Source organism: Zootoca vivipara, chromosome 12 (genome assembly GCF_963506605.1).
Source record: "Zootoca vivipara chromosome 12, rZooViv1.1, whole genome shotgun sequence".
NCBI classification, from domain to species: Eukaryota; Metazoa; Chordata; class Lepidosauria; order Squamata; family Lacertidae; genus Zootoca; species Zootoca vivipara.
The window spans coordinates 35765839-35784195 of NC_083287.1; the positions used below are offsets into that span (position 1 = coordinate 35765839).

Below are 18357 nucleotides of genomic sequence, written 5' to 3' on the forward strand. Positions count from 1 at the left end.
AAATATTTCATTTTCCTTTGATTCTATGATTCTGAAGGTGATAGTTCCTTTCTAAAGCTACCAATGGTATGTGTTGTTGGGGTAGAGCAGGCATCCCCAAACTCGGCCATCCATGTGTTTTGGGACTACAACTCCCATCATCCCTAGCTAACAGGATCAGTGATCAGGGATGATGGGAGTTGTAGTCCCAAAACATCTGGAGGGCCAAGTTTGGGGTGTCTGGGATAGAGGCACACATACTGTATATATATTAAAGGGGTAAGACACTGTCCTAATTAGAAAACAGATACCTGTAATTCATTGTTGAAATGCTTGCTCTTGACAAAACAGAAACCATGTTTGCAGTATCTATAAATTATTGCCTTTTACCTCTTCTTTCTAATTGTATTGCTGTTTTGTTGTTGTTATGGTTATCCTGAACGCCTACTGTGCTGGTAATGTGGTAGCTGAAGTGAGGGAAATACTTTATCGTTTGTTATATATTTCTGTGGTAAGCTCGTTTATATGCCACTCTTAATTTAGAAGATTCCAGAGCAGTTATTAATCCAGAAACTATAATTAGTATCATGTCTTCACGTATGTTCTTTGTGATTCAGTCCTAATTAAGCATTTCCAAGTTCAATTTATTTCAGTGGTAGAGTGAAGTATATTCAGTGGGACTTAGAATTGCTTAACCTTAATGAGCTCATAGTCTCATGCTAGTAAATACAGAACAGGTTCAATTTAATTTGTTTTTTCCCTTTTATAACATGTTTAGGCTACATTGCAATGTTTTTCTTCCCCCCTCCCCAATTAAATGCTTCACCAGTCCTTCACTGGCAGCTGCTAGGGCAGGTTACAACAATTTAATTTTTTTAATGGTTAAACAGATTGCAATCACTGGAATACGAAAGGCCCTGGAAACATGTATCTCATGTAGCAAAAGCCAGTCCAAAGCCGTGTGCCTTCAGCATTAGCTGCAAGCTGTTTGGTGAAGAAGCCAGACACACCTCTGTGCAGGAGGAATTCCACAACTTAGGGGTTCCTGCAGAGAATGCCCTTTCTCAGGACACCCCTACCCCAACCTTCTGAGGGCAGAGGAAATACCAAGAGGGCCACATCTGCTGATCTTAACACCTGGGAGGGTCTGTAGAGAAAGAGAGAAGATCTTTCAGATATTTGACACTTAAATCATTTATGGCGCTAAACACTACCATGTTTTGCACCTTGAATTGCACACAGAAATGTACTGGTACCCAACGCAGTCCCAGCCAGTAAGGTGACTGCTTCATTTTGGACCAGTCATCATCAAGGCCATTCCCACTTATAGGTAAAGGTAAAGGGCCCCCTGACCATCAGGTCCAGTCGTGACCGACTCTGGGGTTGCGCGCTCATCTCGCATTATTGGCCGAGGGAGCCGGCGTATAGCTTCCAGGTCATGTGGCCAGCATGACAAAGCCGCTTCTGGCAAACCAGAGCAGCACATGGAAATGCTGTTTACCTTCCCGCTGTAGCGGTTCCTATTTATCTACTTGCATTTTGACGTGCTTTCGAACTGCTAGGTTGGCAGGAGCTGGGACCAAGCAACGGGAGCTCACCCCGTCACAGGGATTCGAACCGCCAACCTTCTGATCAGCAAGCCCTAGGCTCAGTGGTTTAAGCCACAGCGCCACCTGGGTCCTCACTTATACCCACTTATACCACATTGCAATAATCCAACCTGGAACTTTCCAGAGAATGGAATTCTTAGTGTTTTTAAGTGTCAGGTATAACATCACCCTGAACACAGCAGAGTTTGCGCAGGTTTTCCGGAAGCTTCTGGCGGTAGTGTAATGACTAGACATCTGGATGCAGAATAACTATATACAGTATTTATTGGACAATCAGTACCCAGAGTTACTATGTACAAACTTCAGAACACAAAAGAAATAAAACAAAATCCTTTCCTCTCTGTCTCTCTCTCACACTACCACCTGTTACAAAAAAAAACCACAGTCTTTTCTTCTCCTCTGTCTTAACATCACACAATCCTTATCTTTTAGGAGTTTCTTATCCAATCAGAGAGTAGTTGCCACGGCTCCTGTTACCATGCTGTGAGAGAGCAGATATTGGCTTTCTGCCCAATGTTAATTGTCTGACTAGAGAAGCTGATCTTTTGCACGTATGCACTTTGCAAAAACCCGAACAGGAATACCATGGGCAAGCCACCTCATTAAAAGAGGCTATAGCTGACCAACCAACCATAGCTAGAAATAGGCAGTCCTGGCCAACAAGGGCTACCTGGGCCTCAAGTCACAATGTTGGCTCCAGGAGTACCCCTAAGTTACAAACCTGTTCCTTCCAGTAGACTGCAACCCTGTCTAAAACAGGCTGTCTTCCCACCTGGACTTGGGAACGTGGAACCCATAACACCTCTGCCTTTTCAGGATTCAACTTCAATTTGTTGACCCACATGCAGCCCATGACTGTTTACAAACAAATGCAGTACGAGAGTGATTGAACTTGTTTGTGCAAGGATGCCTGCGGCTCCTGGATGCTGGTGTCTTCCTGCCTGTGTCACCATGGTTTACACAGCTGGCAGGTTGTGTGTAGTGTGGCAAGACATGATAGGGATGCCTCTCTGTCAGCATGATTTCAGCCAGTAGTTTTATAATGTACAGCAAAACAAACAAAATATTTTGTTTAGTCATAGGAACAAAACAAAAAAAAGTGCTTGTATGAAGCATTACTGATCTTTACAAATTAATCCAGTTGACCTACATTTTTATACAATTTAAAATTGTTCCTTCAGGCTAATAAATGAGCTGCCTCATCTGAAATGTAGCTTTTATTCTAATTGTACAATTCACCTATTACCTGAGGCAGAAATCTTCAAATGTTGGCGCTTCAGAGTTTAGAATGACTTTCCATTGTTCCTCTTGGTGTATACCCAAGGCTACAACTTTAATTCCCTGCTCAAGGATGTAGTTCTGTGAGTATACGTGCATAGCATTCAAAGGTAACATTGTAGCAGTAGTGGATTCATGAACTAGGATACACTGCCCATTCCTGAATATGCTTATGCAAAAGTAAGGTCCAATGTGTTAACTGAACTTACTTTGGATGATAACATGTTCACTGAACGTTGGGTAAGGGGATCAATCACAATGAGAGGCTCAACTCCTGAGTTTCTTGTGCATCACCAAACCCTTCTACAGAGTCTGCGTCCTAATATGAACCATGAAAAAAGTAGAATATAGTATTTATTTAGAGAAGATTTATAGTCTCTGGGGAGGCAGGCAAAACACTATGCAGAACAGGTGAGCCGTTTGCTCCATCTTGGTACCTACTCCGTGTTACAGTGGAACCTCGGTTGTCAAACGTAATCTGTTCTGGAAGACCAGACCAGTCAACTTCCGAAATGTTTGACAACCAAGGCTCTATGGGCAGTCGGAAAATTATGGTGAAAATTGAGAAATGCACCTTAGAAGCCATTCGACTTCCGAGGTGCATTTGAAAATGGAAGCAATTACTTCCAGGTTTTCGGCGTTCGGCTTCCGAAATGTTTGACTTCCGAGACGCTCAAAAACAGAGATTCCACTGTATTGCTATGTTTTTTACCTGCAGAAGCTGACATTCTTTGCCAAGAAAGAGCCACAATTAAGGCGATAATGTAAATCCTTATAAATCTTATAACTCTTGGAATATGCTTATATTAGAAGAGTTATGGTAACCTGATGCTTTAAAGAAACTGATGATTCAGCAAGAAGCCATCCCTAGTGGGATAGAAGGTCAGCTAATAAGTCAATCACAAAGATGCAATTCATAAACTAGAACATAAGTTGTTACATGGTACACGTAACACAGGTTCCCAACATGCATACTAACTCACAATGTAACATTTTACTGAGAATCGAGGCCTAGTTAGCAATACTTATTGCACATGTGTATTAAATTGTTGTTGTTGTTGTTTAGTCATTTAGTCGTGTCCGACTCCTCGTGACCCTATGGACCATAGCACGCCATACACTCCTGTCTTTCACTGCCTCCCACAGTTTGGTCAAACTCATGTTCGTAGCTTCGAGAACACTGTCCATCTCGTCCTCTGTCGTCCCCTTCTCCTAGTGCCCTCCATCTTTCCCAACATCAGGGTCTTTTCCAGGGAGTCTTCTCTTCTCATGAGGTGGCCAAAGTATTGGAGCCTCAGCTTCACGATCTGTCCTTCCAGTGAGCACTCAGGGCTGATTTCCTTAAGAATGGATAGGTTTGATCTTCTTGCAGTCCATGGGACTCTCAAGAGTCTCCTCCAGCACCATAATTCAAAAGCATCAATTCTTCGGCGATCAGCCTTCTTTATGGTCCAGCTCTCACTTCCATACATCACTACTGGAAAAACCATAGCTTTAACTATACGGACCTTTGTCGGCAAGGTGATGTCTCTGTGTATTAAATTAGGATGAGGTAATGATGAATATGTGTACTGAATTAAAATGATGTAATGTTAAATATGATTGGTTAAATCAAAATCCTTTGTCTGAAATGTTATAAATTCCTCTGCCCCACATTGCAGTTTTGCGAAAAGATTCGACTGTAGCCTATTGCTTTGCAATAAACAAAATGGACCCCTAACTCCTCTTGTCTCTGAGTTTTATTGGCCTAACTCAGAAGATAAGCCATTTTTGGCCATACAACATGATGATTGTCAGCTTGTGCCAGCTAAGCCCAGTAGGGGCGGGCAAAGCTCCCCCCCCTTTGGGGGAGCATTGAGGGGGTAGGACAAGGACAAGGATCACCTTCTTCACATCTTTATTTACCGGTATGTTTTCTTGGACTTGTATGATGGGCCTGGGAGAAGGAGTGAGGAGTCAGCTGGAGGGAATAGGGCATAATGAGATGGCCCTGTCATGTTTTCCTTCATAGTACCAAAGCTATGGTAATGTCTCTGAGAAGAGATCATGGATTTAATTTTAAGAGACAAGGTTACGTTCCTATGCACACCTGTTTGGCAGTAAGCCTTATTAAACTCAGTTGGATTTATTTAAGGATAAATAAGCATAGGATTGTATTGCATGTGTAAGTTTATTGTTGCATTCAGATATTTTAAGCCATTTTTAAGGTAAATGTACTAAAATGAATTAAAATCTATTTAAATTTTAAAATATGTGATATATATTTTAAGCCTCAATTCCCCCCTTTTTCCTACCCTGCGTCAGTAGCTAGTGTACTAGCAGGTAAGAATGCATAATGAAAAGATGAAAGGAATTGCTTTTCTATGAAAAGGCATTATGTACTCCCCCCCGGGACTTTTGAGATTTTACATAGAATTCTTGAGTCTTCCCCAATACAAATCTGGTGAAATCTTGGAAATACCTTGGAGAAATACAAGTCTGAAATCTTAGAAAGACCTGGCTAATACCAAGTGCTTCCTTGCCTGCGCTCTATTTTCCCTTTAGCCAGTCTCTCTCTTATTCACAGGTCTAATTAAAACCTCACAGGCATTTTGTAAAAAGTTACTTCTGAATGGATGGTATGGGTAATATCTTTACTCACTGTTCAGATGTCAAACTCCAGGACATCATTATTAGAGATAGTCACCATAGCATTAGTGAAATAATATTGTAACTCTTATTTAGAGGGCATCCCTAGCCAGTTGTATCTATGTGAAGCCCCAGGAAACATGGGGCTAGTTGAACTGCAAAGGATCTGATAATGACTTCATAACCATAATAATATTTTATATCCCACCCATCTGGCTGGGTTTCCCCAGCCACTCAGAGTGGCTTACAACATATAAAACACAACAAAACGTTAAAAAAACCAAAATATCCTATACAAGCAACAAACCAATAATAATAATAATAATCAGTTTACAGATATACCCAAATTAAAATAACCGCCAACCCCAACTAATCATTTACCCAACACCAACCCAACAAAAATGAAACAGAGGAACCAAAATTATAATGATTAATTAATTCATTTAATTAAAATGAATTAAAAGATGGGGGACCAAAGCACATTGCTGTAAGTATAATAGGGTTGATTTTGGAGAACTTTAAAACCACCCCTTGTACATTCTTGAGGTCATCCAATTTACTCTTTATTTTAAAAACATAGACTACCTTCTCACACATCAATGCCTAAGTTGGTACATTTATGCTGTTCAATGAACCATTGTTATGCAAGTGCTAAAAGCATTCAGCACTCATCCATTCACCTAGGCCAGGCATCCCCAAACTGCGGCCCTCCAGATGTTTTGGCCTACAACTCCCATGATCCCTAGCTAACAGGACCAGTGGTCAGGGATGATGGGAATTGTAGTCCAAAACATCTGGAGGGCCGAAGTTTGGGGGTGCCTGACCTAGGCTAAAGGTAAAGGTAAAGGGACCCCTGACCATTAGGTCCAGTCCTGACTAGCTCTGGGGTTGCTGCGCTCATCTCGCGTTATTGGCCGAGGGAACCGGCATACAACTTCCAGGTCATGTGGCCAGCGTGACAAAGCCGCTTCTGGTGAACAGAGCACCTAGGCTAGTTTATCTGTTAAAACAGGCATCCCCAAGCTCGGCCCTCCAGATGTTTTGGGACTACAACTCCCATCATCCCTAGCTAACAGGACCAGTGGTCAGGGATGATGGGAGTTGTAGTCCCAAAACATCTGGAGGACTGAGTTTGGGGGTATTATCTGTGTTAAAAGTTGAGCATATAGGCTAATATTTGTCTCTGGTTTTAACATTTGGGCTGGTTTTGTTTTGAGACACATCCAAAACGTTGGCTGTAACCCAGATGCATTTTGACAGCCTAGCATGTACAAGGTACTTTGTCTTCATGGGCCCTCAATTTCATTGCTGCATTGACTTCTTGAAAAATGCTCTTCCATTCTTAACCCAAAGAGGTTTATATCAGCATCTGGCATGTAGAAAAGAAGACATTGCCAACTGTCTCCATGTTATCTTAGAACCAGTTACCTTAGTAGGAAAAACTCAGCAAACATCCATTGTGTTTACATTCCTGCTGAGAAGTATTACAGTTTTGATGAATGCTGGTGATCTGTTTTAGATTGTGTTAGCTCTGTTAAGTTCTAGTAGTATGGGGAGATGATGCAGCGGTGCCTGGTATGTAGACTAAATACTGGAAAATATATAAAGCTTTATAATTCCTAAATTCAGTAGTTCGCAAGCCCTTCAAATTTAGATGATTTCCCACAAGACTCCCAAACTCTGTATTCAGAGGGGAAAGGGCACATAGAAACCGTAAATAGGGATTGTGACATATTAGATTTGTTTAAAGAAACCTTCAACAGATAAAATGTTATAATCAGCAGTTTCTAGGGAGGGAGAGAACTGAGGTTACCTAGGGGTAATGACTAGTGTAATTACTGGGACATTGGAACCTGCAATTATAGAATCTTCTTACTGAGAAATGAATAAAAGCCCTGAGAGGTTTCACTTCCCATGATGAATTGTTTGTATACTGTTGTTTGCAACCAAGTATGTTTTGGATATGAATCCCTGCATTTTAATTCTTAAATGGCAGTGTGTCATTAGTTAGTTTTGGAATTATTTTCCATTCTATGTATAGACCAGGAAGTGTATAGTTTGATGATATTACAATTTTCTTTTATATTGGTTATAAGAATTTAAACTTTTAATATTTCCCATTTTAATTTATATTTTCAATGCAAATTGTTATCTGTAAGTAGAATCAGTGGTATTGCACTACACCTCCCCCCTCCTTTTAATGAGTGGACAGCGGAAGGTGGTGGGATAATTTGCTCCAGGGTTTAGGGGAGAAGGGGGCAAATTCGGATGTTTTGAGACTACAATTCCCATCATCCCTGACCACTGGTCCTGCTAGCTAGGGGTCATGGGAGTTGTAGGCCAAAAACATCTGGAGGGCCGAGGTTGAGGAAGCCTGATGTAGACATACATATAATTGCTCTTAGCTATAGACCAGGCATCCCCAAACTTCGGCCCTCCAGATGTTTTGGACTACAATTCCCATCTTCCCCCGACCACTGGTCCTGTTAGCTAGGGATCATGGGAGTTGTAGACTAAAATATCTGGAGGGCCACAGTTTGGAGATCCCTGCTATAGACCATTGGCAGGATTTGTGCCTCATTGCCGATTACATTTGGCTTCCTTAGTTTGTTATTAAGGATTATATTTGATGCTTTAGTGGGATAAATTCTATGGATGTGGGTTGCCTAATTCGGAGTGGGGGGCTGTTCTGGTTTCTTTGTTTTTTTCTAATTTTGGTCATTTTGTGGGGAGCAGACCTTTTGGGGCTGTGTGTTGTTCGAAGAAGCATTTGCTGCTTATGTTTACAGGCTTAAATAAATGCATATAAATAATATAGAATCAAATTAATTGTATAAAGCTTTACTCACAGGAATCTTTGGCATTTGTAACTGATAATGCTGAATCTACATGGAGGAACATATTGCTTTAGTGACAATTAATTGTTTCTTTTTAATTCTTTTATGATTACTTCAATTGAGTTCACTTGGAAATAAATTTTATATCCAGTTTGTTTGATTAGTTGGATTGTTCATCATTATGATATATTGTTTTGTTATGAGATTGCTCATAGTGGCTTACAACCATTAAAACAGCGGTGCAAATGTACTGGACGAGTGAGAATTTCCTAAATTAAACAAGCAGTGGTAGGCTTGATTATTAATGGTCAGAGACCAGAGTTTATTCTCCACACCAATATTTACCAATACAGCCTGATTACCTTTCACATGCACATCCTCTACCCATATAAAGGAACCCGAACTCTGTGATCATCACCTGAGGCCCTTCTTCATGTGCCTCCTCCACAAGAGGTCCGGAGGGCGGGCAACACGAGAATGGACCTTTTCTGCAGCAGCTCCCCATTTGTGGAATGCTTTGCCCAGGAAAGTTTATCTGGTGCCTTCATTATACATCTTTAGGCACCAGGCAATAATGTTTATCTTCAACCAGGTCTTTGGCTGATTAATATTATACAGACTTTTCAATGTGATTGTGTAAGGCGGGGGGATTATTGTTTTGTTTTGTTTTGTTTTAACTATTTATTCTGTACTTTTATCTTGTGAATCTCCCTGAGATCTTCAGATGAAGGGCGGTATATAAAAATTAATATATTTATAATAATAATAAGGGCTGTGGGTGGCGCTGTGGTGTAAACAACTGAGCCTAGGGATTGCCGATCAGAAAGGTTGGCGGTTCAAATCCCCGTGACGGGGTGAGCTCCCGTTGCTTGGTCCCAGCTCCTGCCAACCTAGCTATTCGAAAGCATGTCAAAGTGCAAGTAGATAAATAGGTACCGCTCCGGAGGGAAGGTAAACGGTGTTTCTGTGCGCTGCTCTGGTTTCGCCAGAAGCGGCTTAGTCATGCTGGCCACGTAATCCAGAAAAACTCTGCAGACAAACGTCGGCCAGTAAAGCGAGATGAGCGCCGCAACCCCAGAGTCGTTCAGGGGTCCTTTACCTTTAATAATAATAATAATAATAATAATAATAATAATAATAATAATGTGCATGCATGGATGCAATTTATTTGAAAGGGGGAAAATTGGGGAGTAGGCAAAATATGGTAACAGACACATAGCTATCACCCCAGTAATGAAAAATTCAGAAGCAGAGTTGAAGAAGGGGAGTAGGGGTGAAGGTTATGCAGAGCATTTCCTTTTTCCTTTGCTCAGAGCTTCTAGCAGGTGTTTGGAGGTGGGCAGGGACAGCTCCAAAGAGTGGACTGGTTAAGAATTTGCCATAAGCATGAAGATAGCAAAGGGTCTGCTGGTCCAACACTAACAACATTCTCACTATTCATAGAATGCCCAAGTAAGTCAGAAGAAGAAAGGCAAAATTACATGTTTCACGTCTTCAAGGTTAAGGGGTCTCCCTGAAAATGACTTGCTCACCATCTTAAAAAACCTGGAGCCTATGGTGGAAAAAGGTGTTAGAAGTGTTCATTTTTGCCTTCCGAGGGCTTGAAACCCATTGTTGGTTCAGGGTATCATGGGTCAAAAAGCCTGATCCCCATCCCTTGTTGAGGTCTATGCCCCATGTTCTGTCCATTACAGTGGCCACGGTGTTGTATGGGGAATATGTAATAATTGGGGATTCTTCCTCTACCTCACATGACAGCACAATATTAAATACATTTTAATCCTTCCGCATAAGCCCTGCAGTACGTGATAACACACGAAACACTGTTATCACCACTGTACTCTATTGGGGGGGGGATCCAAATCTTAATCTGGCAAAATAAGTGGTGTTTGTCTATGCAGTATGATTCTAACTCATTAAAAACTCAGGAATGAGCAGTATGTGACATAGCCTAGACATCGAGTGGAAAAAAATATTTTTTTAACGACAGATATTACAAAAAAAATAGGGCACAATAGCAGCTATTTCTGCTTTCAAGAGACCTTGCTGTTTTCCAGCTGTTTACCCTTGAGAAGTAAAATGGTAATTTGACATAGACTAGCAACACAGTGTGATGTGAGCATCTGCGTAAAAGGCTGTGCATACGGAGCATGCCTAGTGATGTGAAAAGCTTCTAGCCCCACCCCCACCACACACCGAGAGCTCTGAAGAGATGAAATGAACTTTGCACTTGCAAATGTTACATTTTGCACAGGATTTGTAAAGATTCTTTTATAAGCACTGTATTCTAAACAGTTTTAGGCAACAAAGGCAGTTAACAAATAACAGCAGCAAAGGCAGGTTTTTGTTTCCTGTATGTGCCGAGGATTGCATCAGAGTAGCATCTCTTACATTATATTTGGTCTGGAAATTCCCCCCACTGAATTAATTAAACATCTTTGCTTTTTGGTGCCATGGGAAAATTAAAAATTTACTTACACTAGAGCAGAGACGTTGAGGGCTTGCAAAACTGAGGAAAGAGCTTGCAAGCAGAGCATGGATAGGAAAAGAACGGTGATTCTGCGGTGTTCAGTGTGCACATGTTTTATGAGAATCAGTGCTGGGCTCTGCAGCTGCGGACAATAACTAAGCTGTCTGGCTAATGAAGGCCACCTGGATCAGGCTTCTGAAAAGAGCCAAAGGAGGACGGCTGAAGAATTCTGATATCTGTGTAAGCTCTAAATTTCAATTCGCTGGCATATTTTGCATTGCAGGTGGGATGGGAGGAAGGCTTTCATTCTGTTTGGATTAGCAGTTTCCATTCTTTTGCTTGCAACAAGGAGGAAAATCTGAGATGTAAGTTGTTTACATCGTTATTCTAGCATTGTGACCAGGGGTTGGACATGTGCTTGACTCCAGACATGTTCTGTCAGCTGCAATTTGATTTGTGGTCATTTCTTTGTTTTTGCTGAAGGGCTGAGATTTGTGCCGTGTTATTTTTTTGTGATGGGGAAAGATAGTGTCAGGTGAGGAGGTGCTCTGCAGTTAAGATAAAATTAATAGTTTAAAGCAGACACTGAGGTGCTTCTCAGGTGTAAGGATTTCTCTTAGCAAGTTCGTATTTTTTTAATCTGAATGCTGCTTTTAGTGAGACTCAAATGGCCTTATTTGTGGCTTGCTTATCTAAAGCTATCCTTGAAACAGCTGCACGTCCTTCAGCTCTGCACTGCACCATTACCGTTACCTCACAGAAACTAGCTCTGCATAGCAAAAGGCATATGCAGATTAGAATGAAGGAGAAACAGCAAGTATAGAGCTGGAGAAAGAATGCTGGTTTTCAGAAGAGCCTCAGGGTTAAAACAATTTACATAGTAATTATTTTTCTCATTGATGCTATTGGGAATCACAGGTTTTTAGAATTTGTGAAATGAGGATTTATATCAAAGTGCTGCAAATAAGAATTCTGAACTTCTAGTCTATATTTTTTAAAGAACACAACACAGTTTTCTTCATTTGTAATATATTCCTTTGGTCCAGGGTTCGGCGGACTCCTACACTAGCCGTCCATCTGATTCAGATGTATCTCTTGAGGAAGACAGAGAGGCAGTGCGGAGAGAGGCAGAGCGACAGGCCCAGACACAGCTGGAAAAGGCAAAGGTAAGATGCTGTTTCACTCTCTTGATTAATGGAAATGTTGTTTCTAGTAGAACCTGTTGTCTTACTATATCATCGTTGACATCTTTTCCTATGACATCTTTTCCTATGCATGATAAAGGCACAGCACAAAGCTCATTTGCCCCTGGTATGTTCTGACTACTATAGACAGTTTTATAGAAAACGAAGCACTTGGATTTTGCATATAAAAAAACAAACTAGTGGAAAGTTGCTTTTCAGTAAATATATAGACATATTCCAGAATCTTGTATAGAACATGGAATCCCAGATCCTCTCCCTGCATATGAATACTAGTCTTTTTCTTTGGTGATTTTGAATTGTGAGTGTATGGGGCCAAAGATGTGTGTGATAATATTCTTGATAAAAGGATGTTGTTTTAAAGAAACTCTTCATCACTCTTTTTATGCTGCTGCTGCTGCTCCTGCTCCTTTGACTTCACTTGTTGCCTCCCATACATGTCTTAGTACAATAATTTTAATGTAATTTTAATTATCTATATCTTTCGTTTCTTTAGAATGTAGTCTTTCACATCTATGTTCTCTAGTCTCTTTTACTCATTCTGTTCTTAGAAAGATTTTTTAAAATATTCTATATACTTGTTCATCCTATTTTTTCTCATTGTCTGATTATATGTGTATATATTCATTTTAAAATGTATATCCCACCTAATTCAGAAATTGTATTGCCGCTTACAACTAAGTTCAACAAAATCCACCCTGTGTTTAAAAACATCTTCCAAATAAACAATTTAAAAGGTCATGTTAAAGCATCATCGAGGTCTTCAGCATTAAAGCCTCTTCTTTATGAAAAGGCTTTGCAATGTTATTCTGAGGGTTTTAAGTTGTGTGTTTTTACTCTTAGTATATTGATGAATGTGCACTGATTCCAGGAACAAGCATTTACCTAATTTTAAAGATTTGGTCCAATCTTTGGGAAGGTTGCCCGATCCATTTTTCATAACTAAGGTATGCTAGATCAGTGGTAGCTTTTTGAGGGTGTTACACTTGATTTCTGGGGGGAAATGCTTATGCTATGACATTCTTAGTCATAGTCATAGTCAACTGCTTGAAGGCTTCAAGCCCTTTGCAATAAGACAAATTTGTGGTACTGGCCTTTGAGGTGCAAGTTTTTAGATGGTCCATTAAGAGCCTTTGAGCTCTGTCTTTTTAGGTTTCCTGCTGAATCTGACATGCTCTCCCAGCTGCCCTGAAGGAATACTGCTGTGTGCTCTCCCAGCTGCCCTGCTTAATTCTGAACCATGGAGACAGAAAGCTGCAAAAGGGTTGCAAAATTTAGATCGGTAACTTTTGCATCTTCTCATGATGGCCACCCTGAGAAGTAACTAATGGGTCTGGGTTGTCAGAGATTGATAGCTGTGAATATATGTGACAGTTTCTTCCTACTCTTACAGACTGCGTTTTTATTATACAAATCAACTACTCTAGGAAAGAGTATGTATTTTACTATCAATAAAATTAAACTTTCAAAGAAAAGAGATAAGAAGAACTTACAGAGAAACAGGAATAGCATTAGTGCACTCACTAATGCTAAGCTGATGCATCTCTTACTGATGAGTAAATCTATGTGAGTGTTGCTATGGGAATTTGGCTTAGCAATGCTGACTTGAATGCATGGACAGCCCTTATGTAATATTCATGACCTCTAGCAAAGCTGCCGTAGGAGTTCACAGAGAAACTGCCAGCAGACCTTGACTTTTTAAAAACTGTATTTCCATGCATCAAAACGGTGTTCTCACTTCGGTAGGCTCAGGAATAATCTCCAGGTCTGACATTGTCTCTGACTGTGAGACAACTTGTAAACAGTGGACGTGGGAGGGCACTGGCAGTGTTAAGCTAGTGTTTCAGTACTGCAAAGATGTTAATGTTTGACATCATTTTTTTGCATTAATAAGAATGATAACTGAACACTAAATGACAAACAAGACAGGACAATGTATATTGTCTGATACTCATATTTATCAATTCCTTGCCATTTTAAGATATTTACAAGCAGTTATTTATTTTTAATATTGCGGATGAAAATAGTGATCCTGGTTAATGTGATGACACTTCTTTTTGTCCCAAAAAATGTAGAAAATGTTGGCATACATGAATAATGCACAATAGGTTGATGGAAACCAAAGAGCACATAAAAAAGCTTGTGAATACATAATCAATGGTGTCCATTTTACTTTCTAACTTTAAGGGCAAACCTCCCCCAAATGATAGGCAGTGGTGTACATAAATCCATGTAAATAGGAAAGTGTTCCTGTTTTGGAAACTGTTCTTGGCTCTTAAAGTCTGCTTTGCTTCTCTTGTTTCAAGGTTAGTTAACAAGTTCCCCTGAATTGTAAAATCTTTTCAACTCCTATGCAACTGTGGAAATGCTGCCAACATGTGGTTATCTTAAAAAGAGTTTTTAAGTAAACCATTCCCCTTTTGATGCTAAAAATCCACAAATTTATTCCCATATAGCCAGTGCTTTTTTTCTAGAAAAAGAGGTGCTGGAACTCACTATGAACACTTCCCTTGTTCTCTTTGAATGGCAATGGTGCCCATCTGAGAGATGCCGGAACTGAGTTCCGGGAAGTTCTGGCTGGGGAAAAAATGCCCTGCATGCAGCTAATACAGGCATAGGCAAACTTTGCCCTCCAGCTGTTTTGGTACTACAACTCCCACCATCCCTGACCACTGGTCCTGTTAGCTAGGGATGATGGGAGTTGTAGTTTCAAGACATCTGGAGGACCGAGTTTACCTATGCCTGAGCTAATAAATGCATACTTAGATTACGGGCCAAATCTACAAAAGAAGGGTAGTGCTGCCCAATAATAAAAGGTTGGGAAACTCTACTCTCTTCTATACTCTTTAACCTACCAAAACCTTTGAAGGACAACCACAATAGGTGGAGAAGACTTAACGCATCTTGTCCTGATCTATACTAATATGTAATGCATAAATCCAAGAGTAAAGTATGTAAACATAATGATAAAAAGCAATATCTTCTTACATTACACGGAGAGTTTCATGTTGATGACCCCAGAGACAAACAAATTCATCTAGAAACGTGTGAAGAAACAATGTTTTATTATTAGCTAATTCTCTACAATTAGCATTGTAATAAGAAACATTTGTAGTTCATTTTCTTTCATTTGCAGAGTAACCTGTTGCAAAAGAGAAGATAACTTCTTAACAGTTGTATAAAAGAGGACATTTAAGCAAGTTTTGCTTGTGGTGGAACTAGGAATGGCATAGAGCAGACATCCCCAAACTGTGGCCCTCCAGATGTTTTGGCCTACAACTCCCATGATCCGTAGCTAAGAGGACCAGTGGTCAGGGATGATGGGGATTGTAGTCCAAAACATCTGGAGAGCTGAAGTTTGGGGGTGCCTGGCATAGATACTCAAAGTGGAGTTCATCAAATGTAAGCATTACTGCTTGAACCATTAAAATGGCTTGAATTCATTGTGGGCAAATCATTTTAAGCTTGCTTCTAGTCAACTTGGGGCTGGCACGGACCTCCATCATTTGCAGCTAGAGATTGTGAAGCTTGCAAGCACACAGGATCTTGGGCTGCATGGGGCTGGCCTGCCTTTTCAAGGAATTCTTTCCAGCCTGATCATGTGGACTGTCCCTGGCACAGACCTGACTGCTGTTTGAGCCTGGGAGATACCCATTTCATGAGAAAAGGTGGGAATTAGGCTACTTGCTTTTTCAAGCAGCCCAGTTGATTTATGGGCCAAACAAGCCAGTGCTTGCCCATCTCTAGTAGCAAGTTGCACCTGCCCAAAAAAACCCTTTTACCAAACAGATGCTTTCCTCTGCATCTGGAGTATGGTAAATAAATAAAAATGTGGTTTCCAAAAGAGTTTAGAATCCTGGATCATGAGACATTAGTATTACCCAGTATTGGTCAACCTAAGAGCCCATAAGGCCTTGACTAAGTGTTGACTAGGGTTCAGATAGAGTTGCAGTAACCTGGGGTGTGGTGAGGTGAACGGGATCCGGATAATAGGGAAGTGTCAAGTATTACAGGATGTGGGAAGGCTTCCAGTGAGAGCTCCCAAGCTGCTTATGCATTGCTTTGATAATCTGAAACCGAACTGAGGACCTAAACAACAAAGCAGAATTGTCCCTTAGCTGAAAACGGGGGTGGGCAGAGCCCCAGTTTGGAGCCATCAGTGTTGCTGGATAGTTCCCAGGTTTATTCGCATTGTTTTTTGCAAGGAACTTTTGTGATACTGAAGATCTTTGGTTGACGGCTGTAGTGGTGAGTTTGTAGAGTGTGCAAATCTCCAGTTACAGGTGCAGACTCAGGCCCCAAACTTCAGAATTCCCCCCCCCCCGTTCAAGGGGGCCTAATTGGGCGACTAATTTGTAGAGGCTCCTTCTGCTTCGAAGCCATTGTCCAAAGTAAAGGTAAAGGGACCCCTGACCATTAAGTCCAGTTGTGACTGACTCTGGGGTTGCGGCGCTCATCTCGCGTTATTGGCCAAGGGAGCCGGCGTACAGCTTCCAGGTCATGTGGCCAGCATGACAAAGCCGCTTCTGGCAAACCAGAACAGCACACGGAAACGCCGTTTACCTTCCCAAAGGTAACGGTACCTATTTATCCACTTGCACTTTGACGTGCTTTCGAACTGCTAGGTTGGCAGGAGCTGGGACCGAGCAACGGGAGCTCACCCCGGCGCAGGGATTTGAACCGCCAACCTTCTGTCGGCAAGCCCTAGGTTCTGTGGTTTAACCCACAGCGCTACCCGCCATCTAGGTTTAAGTTGTCTGTAAAATCTCTTATCCCTCATATAGCACATTTTTAACCCTCAAAATGTGTCCTGAAAGAATGTGGGAAGTGGCTTATATCAGTCCAGACCATTGGTCCTTCTAATTCAGTATTATCAGTATTATCTTTCCTCTACCAGGTATCCTCTGGGAGTTCCATCCAATGTAACACTAAGTTAAAAATTACTTAATAGTATACTTGTTTCACTGGTGCAGAACGTTGTTGCACAATAATATTTAAGCAGTTTGCCTGTAACTTTGTTGTACAAAAGATTTCTGTACAATCTGTTGTGAAGCAAGCTTACACTAGTGCAACTGTTGCATTGGATTTCTCTTTTGCGAATCATTTAAACTCACCTGTCTGTTTGCACAACAGCCTTTGCACTAGCAAACAGAGAACATTGGATAGAGTTCCAGATGTTTGGAACTACAGCATGGTCAAACAGCATGGTCAGTTACGATGAAACATGTTGTCCAAAATACCATATTTTTCAGCATATAAGATGCCCCTATGTATGACAACCCCCCCTTTTTTTAACCCCAATTTAAGAAATCAATATTTCTTGAGTTGCTGAGCTTTGTGGGGGGAGGTTTGTTTGTTTCCCCCAAGAGATCGCCCTTGAGTTGTTTGGGAGGTCGCTGCCACCCCACCCCCCGGCTGATCACCACCATGCCCATGCCCCCTCTAAATTCACTATCCGTGTATAGGATGACCCCCCAATTTTTGCCCATATTTTAAAGCAAAAACATTGTCTTATACATAGAAAAATACGGTATCTAGAGGGCATGAGGTTGGAGAAGTCTGTTTTATACTATCAGTGACTTTCCAAGGATTCAATCTTTCCTAGGTGCATTTGGAGATAGGGTCATTATGGTTAATATGTAGTGCAATGGCTTTAAAATTAACACATTACAATTAGCTGTGGAAGATACCAAACCTTTTGGAGAACATCTTATGTTGTCAAATAATTACTTGCAGTGATACTTAGAACAGCAAATTAGGCAAGCAGTGATGCAAAGTATTTTAATACCTCCACTATAGTGAATTGCCAGAGAGAGAGATCAGGTGACTTCATTTTTGAAGCTTAAAAATGAACATAATTGGACCTCTTGCCACCTGCCTACCAAAACTATACACACTATACTTGTGAGAGATTATAAGTTAACAGTCATATTTCTAAACTCAAGTGTTAGTCATTCACCAATCTGCCACTGTGAGGCCTTTACAGAATAGCAGTGATTAGTCTTACCTGTTGTTATTGTGTTTAATCATTAGTGTTTCCAATCTCCGTAGGAAAATAGACCCCCTCCCCAAAGTGCTATAATACATTAAAGACTAGCTGATTCATTGTTGATTTATCCTTAGAATGTTGGGGTGTGTGTGGAAAAGTACTTATAGCACTGTAAAACTGAATAGACAAAAACAGTTAATATCGAAATAGATTTTCTTAACAATGAAGAAGTCATGCTGCCTTTACCATTGGACATGGAAGAGAATCCTGAATTAGCTGCTTTACTGGAAAGGGACAATTCTTTGTCTTCTTGCAACACTAGGCCCATGTCCTCTCCCACTCACTGATTCTTTTCCCCTCCTAA

The 18357-nt window shown here is 40.8% G+C and overlaps 1 protein-coding gene across 4 annotated transcripts in view; it reads left to right on the plus strand.

Annotated features, from left to right (window-relative positions):
* CACNB2 (calcium voltage-gated channel auxiliary subunit beta 2) overlaps positions 1–18357 on the plus strand; it is a 135588-nt gene that overhangs the window by 74887 nt on the left and 42344 nt on the right. For 3 of the 4 annotated variants that reach the window (XM_035129854.2, XM_035129858.2, XM_035129855.2), the window contains one exon: positions 11849–11968. In XM_035129854.2, coding sequence (XP_034985745.1) covers positions 11849–11968 — 120 coding nt within the window. Of the gene's footprint in view, positions 1–10710; positions 11043–11848; positions 11969–18357 lie in introns of those variants that run through there. The other variant, XM_035129857.2, reaches the window with a different exon arrangement.